We start from the raw sequence: 21,744 nt of genomic DNA on the forward strand, positions 1-21,744 counted from the left end.
GACAATCTATAACAACACCACGTGTATCTAGTTCTATTCGTTACAATAAGTGAAAAATAACAAGCTCATTATGTTTTGATCATTTTACTTTGACTTTTATTTATTTTAAATCATGCATCCAATAAAATGTGTAATGGGTTCAGGACGTACTCAGACCCCTTCACTTTTTTCACATTTCACTATGTAAAATCACTGGCTTTCATTTTTTTACCTCATCAAGCAACACTCCAGAATGACAAGGACAGGATTTTAAAAAATTGAATATGTTTTTGCAAGTTAATTAAAATTAGAAGGAGTGAATAGTCTATTTCCGTTTGTACGCTTGGTTTGTTTTTAACTTACACCTCATCATCACAATTCAGGGGTTTCTCCAGTCGGTTTCCTTGAGGCAGCTTCTCATACAGTTCAGCACAGGTCATCCCACAGTAAGGTGTGCCACCTTGAATCAGACAGTTACAGAGCAATGCGATTAATGAAATACAAAGTGAAACAAATTAGAACACACTACACTGTGTGTGCCAGCCTGAGCAGTCAAATGAGAGCACCTTTTAAAATGCTGCCTGTTATTCAATTTATTTAATTTCATGGGTTCCTTAAAAGAAAGTTATGTCTTGAGACATACCAACCACCCAGTCAAATAAACCTTAAATGTTCCAAATCGGTTTGTCACAGTTTAATGGATGTATTGTCTCCGTGTGGTGTTATGTGTCCACAGCTCGCTCAGCAAAGGCCGTTGGAATAAATAATCACCGCGCTTAGTGAGGGTTCGTGGTGGCCATGGGGCGATCTGCGGTGTGGGCATTTCTCACCTAGTGCACAGGTGAGGGACTGCCCACATCCGTGATTGTTCCTGTGGCTAATGTGCTGCAGCTGCTATGGCCCCCCAAATATATAAGAAACGCGAGTCAGTTAAGAAGGAGATTAAGAGATGAGAAAAAACGAAAAGAGAAGGAAACGGAGGAAGCAGTAACGAGAGAGAGAGAGACAGACAGACAGCGCGTGGGCGAGCGAACAAGCACTCACGGGCAGCTGCAAGGATGCCTGGGTGTTAGGCTGACACCCAGGAGCTGAAGCATTAGGTAGCGGGAGTGACCAGCGAAGGGCGACTGGCCGTAGAAGACCGGAAAGGCAGCGGGAGTCGCGAGACTTGGAGTTGCAGTCCTTGGTGTGGGAGTCCTGGAAACTAAGGAGTCCAAGTCTCAGGCCTGGGATGGGTGCCAGACCGAAGCCAGGATCGGGAGGTCTCCAGACCTGTGTTTGTGTGTAGATAAGGGCAGTTGCAGAGAGAGTGTCACCTGCTGCAAAGCCCAAGTGGGAGAAGCAGGTGAGACGCTAACAAAGAACAAGCACCGAGCTTGTCATTTGTTTTTAAAGACTGCTTCATATAGAACGTTTTATCTATTATCTATTATTTATTGATTTGTTTTTGTTTTATCTCCACGTTTCTTTTATTGGATTATTTATTTGAACAGTTTTGAACTTTGTGGACACTTTGTTTTTTTTGTTGACTATTTTAATAAAAGCCCTTTTTTGAACCATCCCCTTGCTCACTTGTTATTGCCTCCACTGTCTAGATCATCGGTGACATTACCGACGGTGTTGGGTTCAAGGGCATCCTAACAGCGGATGGGAGTATGGAGCAGAACCTGCATCGTCACACTCCGTCTTTGCCTGTATTGCAAAATCAACTGCTCAAGATGTTTACTTAATCTAACCAGCATTTACAATTTCAAATGAGTGGATTTCAATATAAAAGGTTAACCGGCAACTGTTGAAGATGTTTAAAATTTCTATATTCACAGAATACACTTAAAATGTACAGATATACTCCTTTCCACTTTGCCCCATTTATGTTTTATAAAGTAACATGATTTAGGATGTTCGTCATGTTGTCCTGTTTCTCAATAATAAGAGTTTAGGCAGAACAAGATGTTTAAATGATCTATGAGACAAGCTGAAAGGCAATAACATACAGTGGCATGCAAAAGTTTGGGCAACCTTGTTAATAGTCATTATTTTCCTGTATAAATCGTTGGTTGTTATGATAAAAAATGTCAGTTAAATCTATCATATAGGAGACACACACAGTGAGATTTGAGAAGTGAAATGAAGTTTATTGGATTTACAGAAAGTGTGCAATAATTGTTCAAACAAAATCAGGCAGGTGCATAAATTTGGGCACCGTTGTCATTTTATTGATTCCCAAACTTTTAGAACTAATTATTGGAACTCCAATTGGCTTGGTAAGCTCAGTGACCCCTGACCTACATACACAGGTGAATCCGAGTATTTAAGGGGGTCAATTGTAAGTTTCCCTCCTCCTTTAATTTTCTCTGAAGAGTAGCAACATGGGGTCACAAAACAACTCTCAAAGGACCTGAAGACAAAGATTGTTCACCATCATGGTTTAGGGGAAGGATACAGAAAGCTGTCCCAGAGATTGAAGCTGTCTGTTTCCACAGTTAGGAACATATTGAGGAAATGGAAGACCACCGGCTCAGTTCAAGTTAAGGCTCGAAGTGGCAGACCAAGAAAGATTTCGGATAGACAGAAGCGACGAATGGTGAGAACAGTCAGAGTCAACCCACAGACCAGCACCAAAGACCTACAACATCATCTTGCAGCAGATGGAGTCACTGTGCATCGTTCAACCATTGCGACTTTACACAAGGAGATGCTGTATGCGAGAGTGATGCAGAGGAAGCACAAACAGAGCCGCTTGAGGTCTGCTCAAGCACATTTGGACAAGCCAGCTTCATTTTGGAATAAGGTGCTGTGGACTGATGAAACTAAAATGGAGTTATTTGGGCATAACAAGGGCGTTATGCATGGAGGAAAAAGAACACAGCATTCCAAGAAAAACACCTGCTACCTACAGTAAAATATGGTGGTGGTTCCATCATGCTGTGGGGCTGTGTGGCCAGTGCAGGGACTGGGAATCTTGTCAAAGTTGAGGGACGCATGGATTCCACTCAGTATCAGCAGATTCTGGAGACCAATGTCCAGGAATCAGTGACAAAGCTGAAGCTGCGGCGGGGCTGGATCTTTCAACAAGACAACGACCGAAACACTGCTCAAAATCCACTAAGGCATTCATGCAGAGGAACAAGTACAACGTTCTGGAATGGCCATCTCAGTCCCCAGACCTGAATAGAATTGAAAATCTGTGGTGTGAGTTAAAGAGAGCTGTCCATGCTCGGAAGCCATCAAACCTGAATGAACTAGAGATGTTTTGTAAAGAGGAATGGTCCAAAATACCTTCAACCACAATCCAGACTCTCATTGGAACCTACAGGAAGCGTTTAGAGGCTGTAATTTCTGCAAAAGGCGGATCTACTAAATATTGATTTCATTTCTTTTTTGTGGTGCCCAAATTTATGCACCTGCCTGATTTTGTTTGAGCAATTATTGCACACTTTCTGTAAATCCAATAAACTTCATTTCACTTCTCAAATATCACTGTGTGTGTCTCCTATATGATATATTTAACTGACATTTTTTATCGTAACAACCAACGATTTATACAGGAAAATAATGACTAGTAACAAGGTTGCCCAAACTTTTGCATCCCACTGTATGTATGCTGCATTTTTTATGTAATTGGCAATTTAATCATTTGTTAAAAACTGAGATTAGAAGAGGTAAGACTGCTATATGTCACCATAGACCTCATTAACAACAGAATGCAGAGCTATTGCAAAGGCACTAATATAACTTTCTAGTGGCTTTCTAGTAGTATGTAAATTCGTTGTTACACGAATTCAATAAAGTAATAATCAATAAAAAACTCAATCATTAAACCACCCCTGAGGTCTGATAGCCATAATGACAAACTATCACCCTAAAAGAAAAGGTCAGGCATTTGTAAAATGGTTGGTCTCTCAAAGGATATCAAGTAGGACCTATCATGGTGTCCTTGGCTATGACTGCAGGGCCACCAAGTGGCACTAGATGGAGCTCTGCAAAGTGCAGATTGGTCTGAATCAGTGTTTGTCATCTACTGAGTTGGGGGCTGCTACCAGTGGGACGTGAGCTGCTGTTGTTTATATCGGTAGTGTGTTGCTGGGGGGTCTCTAAATTGGTCAACGCAGGTCGCTGCTCTGACAATCTCACTTGATCACTGTCCCTTATAAAAAGTCTTCAAAACAGTCAAATTTGCAGCATGTCTTAATCCTTCAAGTCCATACCTAGCAAATGTTATCGTGCACCATTCTTCAACAGATGAAAATAAATTGGATATACATTATAAAAAATGATTGGCATGAACAACAATTAATTTAAATGTGAGTGATTGAGAGGGAGGTCAGTGGAATGGTGGGAGTGAGGGAGATGGGTGAGTTTAAATACTTGGGATCAGCAGTACAGAGTAATGGGGATTGTGGAAGAGAAGTGAAGAAGAGAGTACAGGCAAGGAAGAGTGTCAGGAGTGACTTGTGACAGACGGGTATCAGCAAGAGTGACAGGGAAGGTCTACAGGACGGTAGTGAGACCAGCTGTGTTATATGGGCTGGAGACGGTGGCACAGGAGACAGAGCTGGAGGTGGCAGAGTTAAAGATGTTAAGATTTGCTTTGGGTGAGACGAGAATGGACAGAATTAGAAATTAGGACATTAGAAGGTCAGCTCAAGTTGGACGGCTGGGAGACAAAGTCAGAGAGGTGAGATTGTGTTGGTTTGGACATGTGCAGAGGAGAGATGCTGGGTATATTGGGAGAAGGGTGCTAAGGATAGAGCTGACAGGGAAGAGGAGAAGAGGAAGGCCTAAGAGAAGGTTTATGGATGTGGTGAGGGAGGACATGCAGGTGATGGGTGTGACAGAGCAAGATGATGAGGACAGAAGGATACAGAAAAAGATGATCCGCTGTGGCAACCCTTAACGAGAATAGCCAAGAAAAGGAGATGAATGGCATCAACAACACTAGACTTTATAAAATCAACCATAGTCTCAAGATTGATTGATTATGGCTGAACATGTTACTTACCTAAGCTTACAATCTCCCATAGAAGTATACCAAAGGACCAACTGGGAAAAAGAGAAATGGAAATGAGATCATTACATATTCTGATAGTCTTCTAGTTCTAACCCTAACCCTAATTCAGGAGTGTAGGAAGCCAGAAAATATCCCAGTAACACCTGGTGTACGACAGGGCACACGCACACCCACACAATCAAAAGTCAGACTAATTTAAAGTCAACAATTAACCTAAATTAAAGTGTTACTTTGGGGATGTAATCAGAGGAGACCAGCAAAACTTGACAAACTCCACAGAGACAGTAAAAGGCAGCAGTGCTAGCCGCTGTGTTACACTACGATGTGATGATTATGAATACAGTTAATATTCAGCTAATCTCCTTCCATTATCAGACTAAAATTCAAAAATAATATACTTTTAATAAAAACTCAATATGGGGAGGGTTACACCAGGAAGAGCATCCGGTGTAAAATTTAGCCAAATGCATATGCGGACAGATGGTCCACTGTAGCAGTCCCTAATGGAAGCAGCCAAAAGAAGAAGGAGAAGAATAAAATAAGCAATATTTAATAAGCAAAGAAACCCAAAATATTAAAGGAAAGAGCTAAACAACTAAGACAATCCCAAATAAAAAAAAACAAGTCGTCATAACCAAAAAAAAAAAAGAAATGATGAAAGCAAGAGCCAAAGGCCTGAACCAGAAAATTAAACAAAACTGGTTCACAAAACTCATAAAGGCAATCATAGAAGGCAACCACATAACAAAAAGAAGGAGTTAAGTAATGTCTCAGCAAGGAACTGAGGCAACAGCTGGATATAGTGTAAATGATAGAGGATGCCATCATCTACATGCTACACCGATCCCTCTCCTACTTGGACAGAGGCAGTGGTGCTCTAAGAATTATGTTTCTGGACTTCTCTAGCTCCTTCAACGGCATCCAACCTCTGCTCCTTAGGGACAAGCTGACTGAGATGGGAGTAGATTCACACCTGGTGGCCTGGATCGTGGACTATCTTACAGACAGACCTCAGTATGTGCGTCTCGGGAACTGCAGGTCTGACATTGTGGTCAGCAGCACAGGAGCGCCGCAGGGACTGGACTTTCTCCGGTCCTGTTCAGCCAACATACATCAGACGTCTAATACAACTCGGAGTCCTACCACGTGCAAAAGTTCACTGATGACACTGCTATGGTGGGCTGCATCAGGAGTGGGCAGGAGGAGGAGTACAGGAACCTCATCAAGGACTTTGTTAAATGGTGCGACTCAAACCACCTACACCTGAACACCAGCAAAACCAAGGAGCTGGTGGTGGATTTTAGGAAGCCCAGGCCCCTCATAGACCCTGTTATCATCAGAGGTGAGTGTGCAGAGGGTGCAGACCTTTAAATACCTGGGAGTGCAGCTGGATGATAAATTGGACTGGACTGCCAATACTGATGCTCTATGTAAGAAAGGTCAGAGCCGACTATACTTTCTTAGAAGGTTGACGTCCTTCAACATCTGCAATAAGATGCTGCAGATGTTCTACCAGACGGTTGTGGCGAGCGCCCTCTTCTACGCAGTGGTGTGCTGAGGAGGCAACATAAAGATGAAGGACGCCTCACGCCTGGACAAACTTGTTAAGAAGGCAGGCTCTATTGTAGGCACGGAGTTGGGCAGTCTGACATCCAAGGCAGAGCGACGGGCACTGAGCAGGCTCCTGCCAATCATGGAGAATCCACTGCATCCACTGAACAGGATCATCTCCAGACAGAGGAGCAGCTTCTGCGACAGACTGCTGTCACCATCCTGCTCCACTGACAGACTGAGGAGACCCCACACTATGCGACTCTTCAATTCCTCCCGGAATTGTCTGCTATACCTGCATTGTTATCAAAATTTAATTTAATATTGTTTTTTAGCAGTATACTGCTGCTGAATTATGTGAATTTCCCCTTGGGATTAATAAAGTATCTATCTATCTATCTATCTATCTATCTATCTATCTATCTATCTATCTATCTATCTATCTATCTATCTATCTAAAAAGGACTCATCAGATAACGCCCTAAATAGAAGTTTGAGCAGAAAGGATCTTGGGCAAAATTACAGACGAAACCCAAAGCAAACAAGCAGGCAGTGTGGTGTGGGAGTTAAAGCTTTGGACTTCACCTGCGATTGTAGGTTCAAATCCTGCTATGCCATGAGCAGCTCACTTTACCTGTCTGTGCTCCAACTGGAAAAATGAACGAAATGTAACCTGTCTGATATATTTCAGCTAGGGTTCCTCCCTTAGCTGGTGTTAAAATTTATTTTTAATGTCACTTTATCCATTTTTGATTCTTTTGTATATTTTAATAGTGTTTCTGGTGCTAATTAGCTGCATTGTTCTGTGTTTTTTATTAGTTTTGTGTATTGTTTCATTTTAGTGTGTCTGCGCTTGTTCTCTTATATTCCATGTATCTTGTGGGTGGCTCCCTAAGTGACGGGGCCACCTGACTAACCCCGTCAAGAGGCGGCTGTGGAAATCCCACAATCCCTTGCGATTCACTGAATGTGACTTTCTTTTTGTGGATATTCTGTGTTTTATGTGTAATTAATGGATTTTTTACCTTATGCTTTGTTTTTGACTTTGTCTTCTGCAGTTGTGTATTGTGACAAGTTTGCCTTGGATTGCCACATTGTTTCAGGTAGCTCCTGTTGCCTTTGTGCCTTTCTGAGCTTATTTTCTCATTGAGCTCATCTTCTGTTTATAAAGATCCCATGTTGCCCTTTCCTGCCTAGCTGGGTTTGATAGTTTCCCCCAACACCCAGTGGGCGATAGATAGATAGATAGATAGATAGATAGATAGATAGATAGATAGATAGATAGATAGATAGATAGATAGATAGATAGATAGATAGATATGAAAGGCACTATATAACAGATAGATAGATAGATAGATAGATAGATAGATAGATAGATAGATATGAAAGGCACTATATAACAGATAGATAGATAGATAGATAGATAGATAGATAGATAGATAGATAGATATGAAAGGCACTATATAACAGATAGATAGATAGATAGATAGATAGATAGATAGATAGATAGATAGATAGATATGAAAGGCACTATATAACAGATAGATAGATAGATAGATAGATAGATAGATAGATAGATAGATAGATAGATAGATAGGATATTTTATTAATCCCTAACCCTAATTCATATTGTTTGTCATTTTTGGGACTTATTGGGCTTACAAATCCCAAGTTAATGACACAATTGTTGTAAGTCAGCCAAATAAAATGTAATAATTTAATAACAGGGGAGCATGGGAAAACTGACAAATTTTCAAAAAAAAGAAAACTATAACAAAAAGGAGGTGCAATCTTAAGTATGAATATGTAATTGTGTCAAGTCAGTGAAGTGTGTTCACATTATGTGGATAACTAGCATTGTATTAGTTTTGTTTGGGCATTTGTAGAAAAAAACGTGATCTTGTCTCCGTACAATATGTTATTTTGTATTTCTCCAGAAAGCATGACAGCTGTAATTACAGTAGACTTCATAAAGGCGGTCTACAATTAAGGTTTCTGCAAAAATACTTATAACCTTTCCTATTCATCGTGACATAGTTCAGCAAAATTTTCTTTTAGTAAGAAATATCTAAAAATGTTCAAAGCCATGAGCAGACAAAACATTTACAAATCCATTCTTTCTACACATGTTTATGATTGTGGTTCTCAATTATTATTATATGATGATGGAAATGATACAAAAAAAGGATTTGACCCAAAAGTATATCTTTGGGGATTAGCAGAATATGACCTGCACTTCTTTTGAAAGGTTTGCGTTCTGATTAAAACAGCTGCGTACTTACACATCACTATTAGTTGTGTAGACACTGTAATTCAAAGACTCGATCGCCATCCATCGAACTGGTAGCCGTCCCTGTGGAAGAGGCAAGATTATCGAAATTGTTGTCTATAGCAACTTAAATGATAACTTCTATATAACTGCAAACTGTACTGCTGTATTTATATATAAATTAGAAACAGAATGACTACAACCTGTGCAAATTTGTTTTTCCATTATGGGTTTTCCACTACAGATTTTATATAGAGGGCCAGAATGAGCTTTACTTTCATCTACCTGTTTTCACATATAATGAGTATAATACTCTTGCTGTCTAAGTTTTGTACAGTTGTGCTTGAAAGTTTGTGAATCCTTTAGAATTTTCTATATTTCTGCATAAATATGACCTAAAACATCATTAGATTTTCATTCAAGTCCTAAAAGTAGATAAAGAGAAACCAGTTAAACAAATGAGACAAAAATATTATACTTGGTCATTTATTTATTAAAGGAAAATGATCGAATATTACATATCTGTGAGTGGCAACAGTATGTGACCCTTTGCTTTCAGTGTCTGGTGTGACCCCCCAATAACTGCAACTAAACGTTTCCGGTAACTTCTGATCATTCCTGCACACGGCTTGGAGGAATTTTAGCCCATTCCTCCGTACAGAACAGCTTCAACTCTGGGATGTTGGTGGGTTTCCTCACATGAACTGCTCACTTCAAGTCCTTCCACAACATTTCCATTGGATTAAGGTCAGGACTTTGACTTGGCCATTCCAGAACATTCACTTTATTCTTCTCTAACCATTCTTTGGTAGAACGACTTGTATGCTTAGGGTCGTTGTCTTGCTGCATGATCCACCTTCTCTTGAGATTCAGTTCATGGACAGATGTCCTGACATTTTCCTTTTGAATTCTCTGATATAATTCAGAATTCATTGTTCCATCAATGAAGGCAAGCCGTCCTGGCCCAGATGCAGCAAAACAGGCCCAAACCATGATACTACCACCACCATGTTTCTCAGATGGGATGAGGTTCTTATGCTGGAATGCAGTGTTTTCCTGTCTCCAAACATAACGCTTTTCATTTAAACCAAAAAGTTCTATTTTGGTCTCATCCGACCACAAAACATCCTTCCAATAGCCTTCTGGTTTGTCCATGTGATCTTTAGCAAACTGCAGACGAGCAGCAATGTTTTTTTGGAGAGCAGTGGCTTTCTTCTTGCAACCCTGCCATGCACACCATTGTTGTTCAGCGTTCTCCTGATGGTGGACTCATGAACATGAACATTAGCCAATGTGAGAGAGGCCTTCAGTTGCTTAGAAGTTACCCTGGGGTCCTTTGTGACCTCGCCGACTATTACACGCCTTGCTCTTGGAGTGATCTTTGTTGGTCGACCACTCCTGGGGAGGGTAACAATGGTCTTGAATTTCCTCCATTTGTACACAATCTGTCTGACTGTGGATTGGTGGAGTCCAAACTCTTTAGAGATGGTTTTGTAACCTTTTCCAGCCTGATGAGCATCAACAACTCTTTTTGTGAGGTCCTCAGAAATCTCCTTTGTTCGTGCCATGATACACTTCCACAAACATGTGTTGTGAAGAGCAGACTTTGATAGATCCTGTTCTTTAAATAACACAGGGTGCCCACTCACACCTGATTGGCATCCCATTGACTCGAATTTCACCTTCAAACTAACTGATCATCCATGAGGTTCACATACTTTTGCCACTCACAAATATGTAATATTCAATCATTTTCCTTAATAAATAAATGACCAAGTATAATATTTTTGTCTCATTTGTTTAACTGGTTTCTCTTTATCTACTTTTAGGACTTGAGTGAAAATCTGATGATGTTTTAGGTCATATTTATGCAGAAATATAGAAAATTCTAAAGGGTTCACAAACTTTCAAGCACAACTGTAAGTGGTCAAAAGACATTCATTTATCAATTTGCTTTTAAAATTTGAATATTTCACTGTTTGAAGCTGTGGTACTCTGGAAAAAACTTAAGGAAGTGTCACGTGAGATTTGTACTTACCTGCTACTTTGCAGTGCAAAACCTTCTTGAGCTTTCTTAATCGTTTCCACCACCTACATTAGGCTAACTTTTGCATGAAGTTAAAAGGTACAGACAGACTATGGAAATGTCTTCTATCTTGTAATGTTACCGTTATATTTTACTGAATTATGGGCAAACAATGAAACAAGAAAATTTTGTTTAATTTATTTAGTTAAAATTATCTCTCTATTATAACAAAAAATCTTGGGGAGGCAGACTAGGGAGACGAGACGTGATCTTCTCAGAGATACTTAAAACAATGACAAGCAACAAGCAAAACACGAACCTCGCAGCAGATGATCCGACCACTTCTCCTTGCATGCATTCAGCCCCCTAACACCCCCTCTTCACAACGCGAGCTGCAGAGACACCAAGTGGCACAAAGGACAGCGGCTGTACAGGCTTTAAAGTGATCGATGGGCAGCACAACAGCAGCTGCCCCCCCCCACTTCACAACGTGAGCAATGTTATACGTCCTACGAGAAAGAGATTTAACCACACCCGGGGCCGGAAATAAAGGACAAGTGTTGTTTTTACAACGTCACGAGAGACAAGGCAGTGCGCCATCATTTAAAACAAGTCCACGGACATCTAACCTAACAGTTGTTGGATTGCTGTCGGCAGACACGCTTCATGTGCTCCCAGCTCTTAAAACAACAACATGCGACAAGCAGAACAGGCAGCTCGCCAGCAGCAGAAAGACAGCAGATGATCCGACGGCATCTCCTTAACGTGCGTTCTGCCACCCTAACTACCCCCCACCCCCATTCACAGCGCGAGTGGCAGAACGGCTGCTGTACAGGCTTTGAAATTAACAACAGGCAGCGCGACAGCAGCAGCAGAAAGACAGCAGATGATCCGACGGCATCTCCTTAGCGTGCGTTCAGCTGCTCCCCCTTCACAACGCGAGCAGCGTTATACATCCTGCAAGAAACAGATATAACTACGCCCGGGGCCAGAAATAAAGGACAAGTATTGTTTTTACAACGTCACGTGAGATAAGGCAGTGAGACATCATTTAAAACAAGTCCGTGGACATCTAACCTAACAGTTGTTGGATTGCTGTTGGCAGACACGCTTCATGTGCTCCCAGCTCTTAAAACAACAACAAGCGACAAGCAAAACATGCAACTCGTCAGCAGCAGATGATCCAACGGCATCTCCTTAGCGTGCATTCAGCTGCACCCCCTTCACAACGCGAGCAGCGTTATACATCCTGCAAGAAACAGATATAACCACGCCCGGGGCAAGAAATAAAGGACAAGTATTGTTTTTACAACGTCACGTGACATAAGGCAGTGAGACATCATTTAAAACAAGTCCGCGGACATCTAACCTAACAGTTGTTGGATTTCTTTTGGCAGACACGCTTCATGTGCTCCCAGCTCTTAAAACAACAACAAGCGACAAGCAAAACATGCAACTCGTCAGCAGCAGAAAGCCAGCAGATGATCCGACGGCATCTCCTTAACGTGCGTTCAGCCACCCTAATTCCCCCCCTTCACAACGTGAGTGGCAGAGACACGAAGTGGCAAAAGGACAGCTGCTGTACAGGCTTTGAAATGATCAACGGGCAGCACGGCAGCAGCAGAAAGACAGCAGATGATCCGACGGCATCTCCTTAGCGTGCGTTCAGCTGCGCCCCCTTCACAACGCGAGCAGCGTTATACGTCCTGCGAGAAAGAGATGTAACCACGCTCGGGGCTGGAAATAAAGGACAAGTATTGATTTTACAAAAGTAAAAGTGAAAATAATGCATATGTAACAATTCCCATGAAAATAACAATCTTTTTAAATTGTATATCCGGTAAACCAAACACAGGGGTGGGAGAGTGAAGCCCCCTAGTGTTATATATAGATTTTTTTATTAGGGTAAAGAAGAACACAGAATAAAAAAATATTTGTGAAAAACACCATATCATCTGAAGCTGCATATCATGGTGAGGGTCATGGTGACAGCAGGCTAAACTAGTCACTCCAGACTTCTCTGTTCCCAGCTGCAGATTCCAGTTTCTCCTGGGGAATTCCCAGTTGTTACCAAGTTCCATTGGAATTTACCCAGAGCAGCTCAGAGGGGTGCCGCCTAGAGGGCATACTTATGACATGCCCAGTCCACCTCAACGGGTTCCTCACAATCTGGAGGAGCGGTGACTCTGACGCTCTCCCGAATCACCCTATCACAAAGTGTCAGCCCAGCAGCCCAGAGAAGAAACCTCATTTGTGCCGCTTGTACCTGTGATCTCATTCTTTCGGTCATTAACCAAAGCTCACGACTATTGACAAGAACAGGGATGCAGATCAACCAGTAAAACCGAGAGCTTTTTCTTTAAACACAGCTCCTGCTTCACCGCCATCTACCGGTAACAGTACCTGCAGAAAAACGACCACCCCTCCAATCTGCTTGTCGAGCTCACATTTCCTTCCATCACTTGTGAAAATGATTCCCACCCCAAGATACTTGATCTCTTCCAATAAGCGTAATCTCCAACCCTCACCTGGACTGAGCAATTCACTCTTCTCCGAGAGAGAACCATGACCTCAGACTTGGAGGTGCTGATCCTCATCCCATCCACTTCACACTCTGCAGCGAATCGCTCAAACGTGCGTCGAAGGTCACAGTCAGAAAAAGGCAAAAAGGACATCGTCATCTACATAAAGCAACCCCTAACCTCTGCAACTGGACCCCCTTACATCCTCCGCTGGGCCTTGATATCTCGTACATGAGTGGTAATCACACACACCCTTGATGGAGTCTGACATCCACCAGGACATCATATTCCTAATATACATTTTGTAAAGTTCCCAATTCCTGAATCACTGAGCCACAAATGTACTTCAATTCAACAACGGAGATGTAATGCAATAGATGCAGACATAGTTGTGAATATATGGAGTACAGGGCCATGTGTATTTTCACATTTATCTTTTATTTGCCCTATTGAGCACCTTAGTATGTCTCATATAAAGAGTATGAATGACTTTAAATTGTTATCTTACACTCACCATTGTTTTCTTCACATACACTTCTTGTCCTCTGGATAATCCAAAGTCAGCAATCTTTGCAACAAAGTTTTCGCCTACAAGAATGTTTCTGGCAGCTAAATCTCTGTGAATAAACTGAACAGAATAAATAAATTCAGCTCAGTATATATATATATTTATATAGAGTCTAAACAAGTAAATTGTCCTGATCTTTTTTTTCTCCTTTCAGCTGCTCCCATTAAGGGTCACCACAGTGGGTCATCTCTTACCATATCTTCCTGTCCTCTCCATCTTGCTCTGTCACACAAAGCAGCTCACCACATCCATAAACCTTCTCTTAGGCCTTCCTCTTCTCCTCTTCCCTGGCAGCTCTATCCTTAGCACCCTTCTCCCAATATACCCCTCATCTCTCCTCTGCACATGTCCAAACCAACACAATCTCGCCTCTCCGACTCTCCAAACCGTCCCACCTGAGCTGACCCTCTAATGTCCTCATTTCTAATCCTGTCCATCCTCATCACACCCAATGCAAATCTTAGCATCTTTAACTCTGTCAACTCCAGCTCTGTCTCCTGCTTTCTGGTCAGTGCCACTGTCTCCAGCCCACTCAATCAATCTTGAGACTACGGTTGATTTTGTAAAGTCTAATGTTGTGGATGCCAATCTTCTTCTTCTTTGGGCTGTTTCCATTAAGAGTTGCCACAGCGGATCATCTTTTTCCATATCCTTATGTTCTCATCGTCTTGCTCTGTCACACCCATAACCTGCATGTCCTCTCTCACCACATCCATAAACCTTCTCTTAGGCCTTCCTCTTCTCCTCTTCCCTGGCAGCTCTATCCTTAGCATCCTTCTCGCAATATACCCAGCACCTCTCCTCTCCACATGTCCAAACCAACACAATCTCGCCTCTCTGACTTTGTCTCCCAACCGTCCCACCTGAGCTGACCCTCTAATGTCCTGATTTCTAATCCTGTCCATCCTCGTCACATCCATTGCAAATCTTAGCATCTTTAACCCTGTCAACTCCAGCTCTATCTCCTGCTTTCTGGTCAGTGCCACCCTCTCCGGTATCCTTCAATAAGGGCGCGTAAATAAAGGCGAGCTTCAAAAGGGCGACCTCAATTGGGCGCAGCGAATAAAGGCAAACGCAACAAAATTATTACAGAAAATGTATTAGATAAAGGCAATGATTGAACGTATAAAATTATCTACAAACGCCTTTATTCGTCGTGCTCAATTGAGGTCACCCTTTTGAAGCTCGCCTTTTTGTGCGCGCCCTTATTGAATAGAGCCCCGTCTCCAGCCCAATCAATCAATCTTGAGACTATGGTTGATTTTGTAAAGTCTAATGATGTTGATGCCAATCTTCTTCTTCTTTGGGCTGTTCCCATTAAGGGTTGCCACAGCGGATCATCTTTTTCCATATCCTTATGTTCTCATCGTCTTGCTCTGTCACACCCATCACCTGCATGTCCTCTCTCCCCACATCCATAAACCTTCTCTTAGGCCTTCCTCTTCTCCTCTTCCCTGGCAGCTCTATCCTTAGCATCCTTCTCCCAATATACCCAGCATCTCTCCACTCCACCTGTCCAAACCAACACAATCTCGCCTCTTTGACTTTGTCTCCCAACCGTCCAACCTGAGCTGACCCTCTAAGGTCCTCATTTCTAATCATATCCATCCTCGTCACACACATTGCAAATCTTAGAATCTTTAACTCTGACACCTCCAGCTCTGTCTCCTGCTTTCTGGTCAGTGCCACCATCTCCAGCCCACTCAATCAATCTTGAGACTACGGTTGATTTTGTAAAGTCTAATGATGTTGATGCCAATCTTCTTCTTCTTTGGGCTGTTTCCATTAAGGGTTGCCACAGCGGATCATCTTCTTCCATATCTTCCTGTCTTCGTCATCTTGCTCTGTCACACCCATCACCTGCATGTCCTCTCTCACCACATCCATAAACCTTCTCTTAGGCCTTCCTCTTCTCCTCTTCCCTGGCAGCTCTATCCTTAGCACTGTTCTCCCAATATACCCAACACCTCTCCTCTCCACATGTCCAAACCAACACAATCTCGCCTCTCTGACTTTGTCTCCCAACCGTCCCACCTGAGCTGACCCTCTAATGTCCTGATTTCTAATCCTGTCCATCCTCGTCACACACAATGCAAATCTTAGCATCTTTAACTCTGCCACCTCCAGCTCTGTCTCCTGCTTTCTCTAACTCATATAACATAACTGGTCTCACTACCGTCCTGTAGACCTTCCTGATAAATGAAAGAAATACCAGGATGTGGGACTATAATAAGAGAACATTGCGCAATTATCATTCAGGTATGAGCTACAGTACTACCAAAGAATAAGACGTCTCAAACAGACCTGCTTCTGACTGAGGTAGTCCATGCCTCTAGCCACATCAGCAGCAAACTGCAGAAGCTGCTGAGATGACAAGGTGGAGGCTGTGCTGTTTGCGATGGCAAAGGCGGGGTCCGTCTCCAGCACTCTGCTCTTCCGCAGGAAATCCAACAAGTTTCCATGTGGAGCATATTCAATTGCTAAGTATAGGTATCCTGGACAAAACAAAGGTATTCCTTAATAAGCCATTTGTTCAAGGAATACTCCACCCAAAAATTATTACATTTTTTATATGTTACCTTCTTCATATGTTTTGTAGTCACATCTAAGAAAATGTTTTAAACTCATGGAGGTAAAAATGTCAGACCGTCAGTCATTACCCAACCTGCTACTGTATATCCTAACACAGGGTCACGGGGGTCTGCTGGAGCCAATCCCAGCCAGCATAAGGCGCAAGGCAGGAACAAATCCTGGGCAGGGTGCCAGCCCACCGCAAGGCACACACACACACACACACCAAGCACACACTAGGGACAATTTAGGATCGCTGATGCACCTAACCTGCATGTCTTCGGACTGTGGGAGGAAACCGAAGCACCCAGAGGTAACCCACTGTGGAGGCTGGCCCGGACACCGACAGGCGGGCACTGATGGTTCAAACACCAACACACGTTTATTGTACATATTTACAAATAAAGTGACACACAACCCCAAAGTCTAGGCCTCTACCAAAATGATGCCTCTCTTCAGGCCGCCTCCTTTCATCTCCTCCTGAGCTTCGTCCTTCTCTGCTCCCAACTCAAGCCACTGAATGGAGGGAGGCGGCCCCTTTTATAATCACCTGATTAACCTCCGCCGGCACTCCCCAGTGTGGCAGAAGTACTGGCTTCGCACCTGGAAGCACTCCGGGGGTCCCTGGTCGTCTTCCCCCCAGCACTTCAGGGTGTGGCGGAAGTGCTGAGGACCAGGGTTCTCCAGGCATCAGGGCGGTGACCACAGGCCCCTATAGGGATGATCTTCCAAGCTCAGTTCTCGTGGTCCCCAAAGCTACCAGGGCGGTCGCCCCCATGTGGTCTGGAGGAGGCATAATCCCTTCCCCGGTCCTTCCGGGCATCCCGGTTGGGTGCCACCCTCAGCCGCTTGCCACACCACGCAGACATGGAGAGAACATGCAAACTCCACGAAAGGAGGACCCGGGAAGCTAACCCAGGTCTCCTTACTGAGAGGCAGCAGCACTATCACTGCGCCACCATGCTGTTCTGAACACAAAGTACAATGGCTAAAACGGAAGAAATTTTAAAAAGAAACACATCCTTGCACACGGAAACAGGACCAAGAATCTGTGATAAAATGTGATAAGAAAGAATTTAATTAGCAGCAAAAACAGATCACTAATTAAGAAAAGGATTAGAATGAAAACCTGCAGCCACTGTGGCCCTCCAGGATCTATGAATACTATGGACAAGCTGATTGGACTGAATGGTCTGTTCTTGTCACAATTGTTCTGCTGTTTTGAGATTGAGGCTAAATTTGTGCAAATTGATGAAATGTTTAGAAATTGATTTTGTTTTTTGTTTTTTTTTAAATAAGACACCTAGCAGTGTTTTCCCCTAGAAAATGTTTTAGTGGGTGGTATTGGCTGCTGATTTCCTTTTAGTGAGGTGGCATGGATAATTATAAAAGATCACCCCTTTTTATAACAAGGAAATTAAAATTTTCAATTAAATGATGACCAAATCATACCCACAAAATCACACTCATATAAATTTAGAAATTAAAACATCCATAACAGAAGGCTTACGATTTTCAGTTGACTCACACTTGTTAAGATAAGTAGGAGGACGGAAAATTGTGCTTTGCCTTGTAAGAGTTGTGGGAATGCATTTGCACTGACAGTGAGGCAGGAATAATGTCAGTCAGTCAGTCAGGCAGTCATTACCCAACCTGCTATATCCTAACTACAGGGTCACGGGGGTCCGCTGGAGCCAATCCCAGCCAGCAAGGCAGGAACAAATTTCGGTAGGCAGGGCACCAGCCCACCGCAGGGCACACACACACACATACCCACACACCAAGCACACAATAGGGACAATTTAGGATCGCCAATGCACCCAACCTGCATGTCTTTGGACTGTGAGAGGAAACCCATGCAGACATGGGGAGAACATGCAAACTCCACGCAGGGCGGACCCAGGAAGCAAACCACAGGTCTCCTTAATATGAGGCAGCAGCGCTACCCACTGCGCCACAATGCCACCCTATTCCAAATATCTGATGCAATTATTTTTGTTTATTATATACTTTTACTTCATGAAGTGCATCATTTCATTTCTTATGAAGACCCCGAAATACTGCGGTGGGCTGGCACCCTGCCCGGGGTTTGTTTCCTGCCTTGCACCCTGTGATGGCTGGGATTGGCTCCAGCAGACCCCCGTGACTCAGTAGTTAGGATGTAGCGGGTTGGATAATGGGTGGATAAATGGATGGACCCTGAAATGTAGAGGCTTGTGCAAAGTCAGACTTTTTTCATCTTCGTTCTCTGTGAAAATATGAGATAAAAAATTTTCTTGGTTGTCACTACAAAGCACAAGGGGTAAGCTGCATATAAAGAAATACACATTTTGTGTGGAGTATGCTTTTAATATTATAGTGACTTCAGATTTGGATATAGGATGATTTACAGTGACAAACAGTATTACATGTTATATTATAATTAGTCAGTCATTTCCCAACCCGCTATACCCTAAAACAGGGTCACGGGGGTCTGCTGGAGCCAATCCCAGCCAGCACCGGGCACAAGGCAGGAACAAATCCCCAGGCAGGGCACCAGCCCACCGCAGTATATTATAATTATTATTTTCTTAATTTTTCAAATTAAAATTACTCAGGATCACTAATAAAAGTACAGCACTACTTAAAAGATTCAGTTTATCTTTTTTCCCATAAAACAACATAATATTTTTAAACCCTTTAAGCCTATTTAGGGGCACAGAGAGACAACGTCTGTTTCTGTATCACTGGATGGAAGGACATTAACAACTCAAAGCAAAGCTCCAATCCATCACAGGTCCTGGTCGTCCAATTGAAAAAGTCGCCAATCAGTCTGGCAAGGAAAACCTGAGGGATGTGGGAGGGAAAACCAGACAGACTCAGGGTGGGGAATAGCATACTGCACACAGACCACCGCCAGGTGCCAGAATCAAACCAAGGGCCCAGTGTCTGTAAGATAGGACAGCTAAGCACTGTTCCAGTATATCACCCACTCATAAAATAATAAATATTAACATGATTATTTCACAGATTACTACCCTTACAGCAAGGCCATCTTAACAGCATTACAGGCCCCCCGGGCAAAGTAGTGCAGCAAGTCTCCACATACATAGATTTTCATGGGGCTCCTATGCTTGTGGGGCCCACGGGCAACTCTTCAGCATGCCCATGCGTTAAGGCGGCCCTGCCCTCCAGAATACAACTAAATACTATACCTTTGTGCTCACAGGCTCCCAGCAAATTAATGATGTTGGGATGACTTCCAAGTTTGCATAGGACTTCGAGTTCACCCGCAAAGTCTCTGTGGTCATCTTTAGAGGCGTATTCTGCAAGATATAGCAGAAAAGCACAACTTGTCTGAATGAGTTCATTGGAAACACACAAATAATTCTACGCCAAAGATTTTACAAAAGGCACAAATAAGAAATGGCATTTGAACAGTCTTCTACATCATCCATCCATCCATCCATTATCCAACCTGCTATATCCTAACTACAGGGTCATGGGGGTCTGCTGGAGCCAATCCCGGCCAACACAGGGCGCAAGGCAGGAAACAAACCCCGGGATGGGCACCAGTCCACCACAGGCCTTTTACATTATTTGCATGCAAATACTTCTGACAAAGATAATATGTATCATAATTGAATAAGTTAATTATGTCACCCCAGTTTTTCCTACAGATTTTTGTCATGCTAGAGCAGGGGCGTCTAACTCCGGGCCTGGAGGGCCACAGTGGCTGCAGGTTTTCATTCAACCACCTTCTTCATAAGTGACCAGTTTTTGCTACTAATTAACTTGTTCTGCCTTAGTTTTAATTAACTTGACTCAGACCCCCTTAGTTCTTTTTTTTCTTTAATTAGCAGCCAAACAATAATGAGACACAAAACGAGCAAACAAGCGACCAGCTAACCACATTATTTGAACATAAAGAAAGGTGATGGCCTCAGTAAGGTTGATCTCTCAGGTATATAATCAGAAATAGAAAATCAACAGTTTGGGAAATGTCTACTGTAGCAGAATAAGGACAACAGCAAGCCGTGGAATTAAGTGACGGGTTTAATTAACAACAAGAATCGGCTTCTCATTAAGTAAGGTGGCCATCCGTCGCGGCCCCATTTTCCGGGGACAGTCGCCTTTTTCGGATAACTGTCCCCACTCAGAAACATGTCCCCATTTTGTCCCCGGTTTCAGCTGGTTCACTTTTTTGAATGAATCTCATCACGACGATAATTTGAACTCAGCGCGCGTGCGCGGTGTTTTGACGGAGGTTATGCTTTACCGCATCCTGCAACTTTGGCGAGAAATCACGTGATAAGCTTTCGCTTTGTACTCTGCGGTGTTTAGAGTCCCTACTCGTGATCTGTAGATTTTAAGAGAGACACGCCGTGCTCTGCCTCTCCCTGTGGCCGTGTGTGCACGTGGCTTGCTTCTGGATGCGAGAGCAGCGTGGCGGCTCTTTTCTTCCACCTGTTGTTTCTGCATTTTGGCGCAGTGATCCCTGTGATTCAACATGAGTGCTAAAAGGAAGTGTCAGTTCAATGATGGGCTTCAGCGTGAAGTTCTGTATTTGAGTCCAACCCCGGATGCTTCTGTTGTGATCTGCAGTGTGTGCGACTCCAGTTTTGGTGGGAGAACTTCAATCACAGAACACGAGGGGAGTAGCGTATGCTACTCTAACCCACATATACCCCCGCCCCGTCCCCGGAAGGGCCAAAAAAATTCTGTTCACCTTACATTAAGGAACTGGTTGGAGTAAAATTGACAGGAGTTTGAAACCCCAGTTTAGCTGGTCATCTGTTGGCTTGTTTCATGTCTCATTTCTGTTTGGCTGCCATTTAAGGAAGAAAAGAATCAATTCAGAGGACTGAATCCTTAAAAACAGGGATATGAAAATGAAGGGAAAAGGAGTTAATTAGCAGTGAAAACTGGTCACTGATTAGGAAAAGGATTAGAATGAAAACCTGAAGACACTGCAGCCCTCCAGGCCCGGAGTTTGACACCTGTGCCCTAGTGTGTGTGTCTGTGCGTGTGTCTGTGTGTCTGTGTCTGTGTGTGTGTGTGTCCAGGTAGTGTTTCTGACCAGCACCCAGTGATTGCTGGGATGGGCTCCAGCTGCCCTGCAGCCCTGCTCTGGATAAGCGGGTTTGGATGGATGGATTTTAAATGTATAAGAAAGAGACAGCAATTTTTACTTTCGACATCCTTTATTTACTGTCATGGGGTACAAAGAAATTTCTGGACTAAATATATATATAGTATGTCATGTCA

General features: G+C 43.0%; 1 protein-coding gene across 1 annotated transcript in view; it reads right to left on the bottom strand.

Annotated features, from left to right (window-relative positions):
- The window catches only part of tek (TEK tyrosine kinase, endothelial), a 126,167-nt gene that overhangs the window by 7,359 nt on the left and 97,064 nt on the right, over positions 1-21,744 (bottom strand). The window contains exons 14-19 of the mRNA XM_039759703.1: positions 19,692-19,802; positions 16,231-16,421; positions 13,873-13,986; positions 8,824-8,894; positions 4,982-5,022; positions 343-439 (exon numbers count right to left, since the gene is read on the bottom strand). Coding sequence (XP_039615637.1) covers positions 343-439; positions 4,982-5,022; positions 8,824-8,894; positions 13,873-13,986; positions 16,231-16,421; positions 19,692-19,802 — 625 coding nt within the window. The remainder of the gene's footprint in view (positions 1-342; positions 440-4,981; positions 5,023-8,823; positions 8,895-13,872; positions 13,987-16,230; positions 16,422-19,691; positions 19,803-21,744) is intronic.

The sequence above is a fragment of the Polypterus senegalus genome, chromosome 7 (assembly GCF_016835505.1).
Source record: "Polypterus senegalus isolate Bchr_013 chromosome 7, ASM1683550v1, whole genome shotgun sequence".
Lineage (NCBI taxonomy): Eukaryota > Metazoa > Chordata > Cladistia > Polypteriformes > Polypteridae > Polypterus > Polypterus senegalus.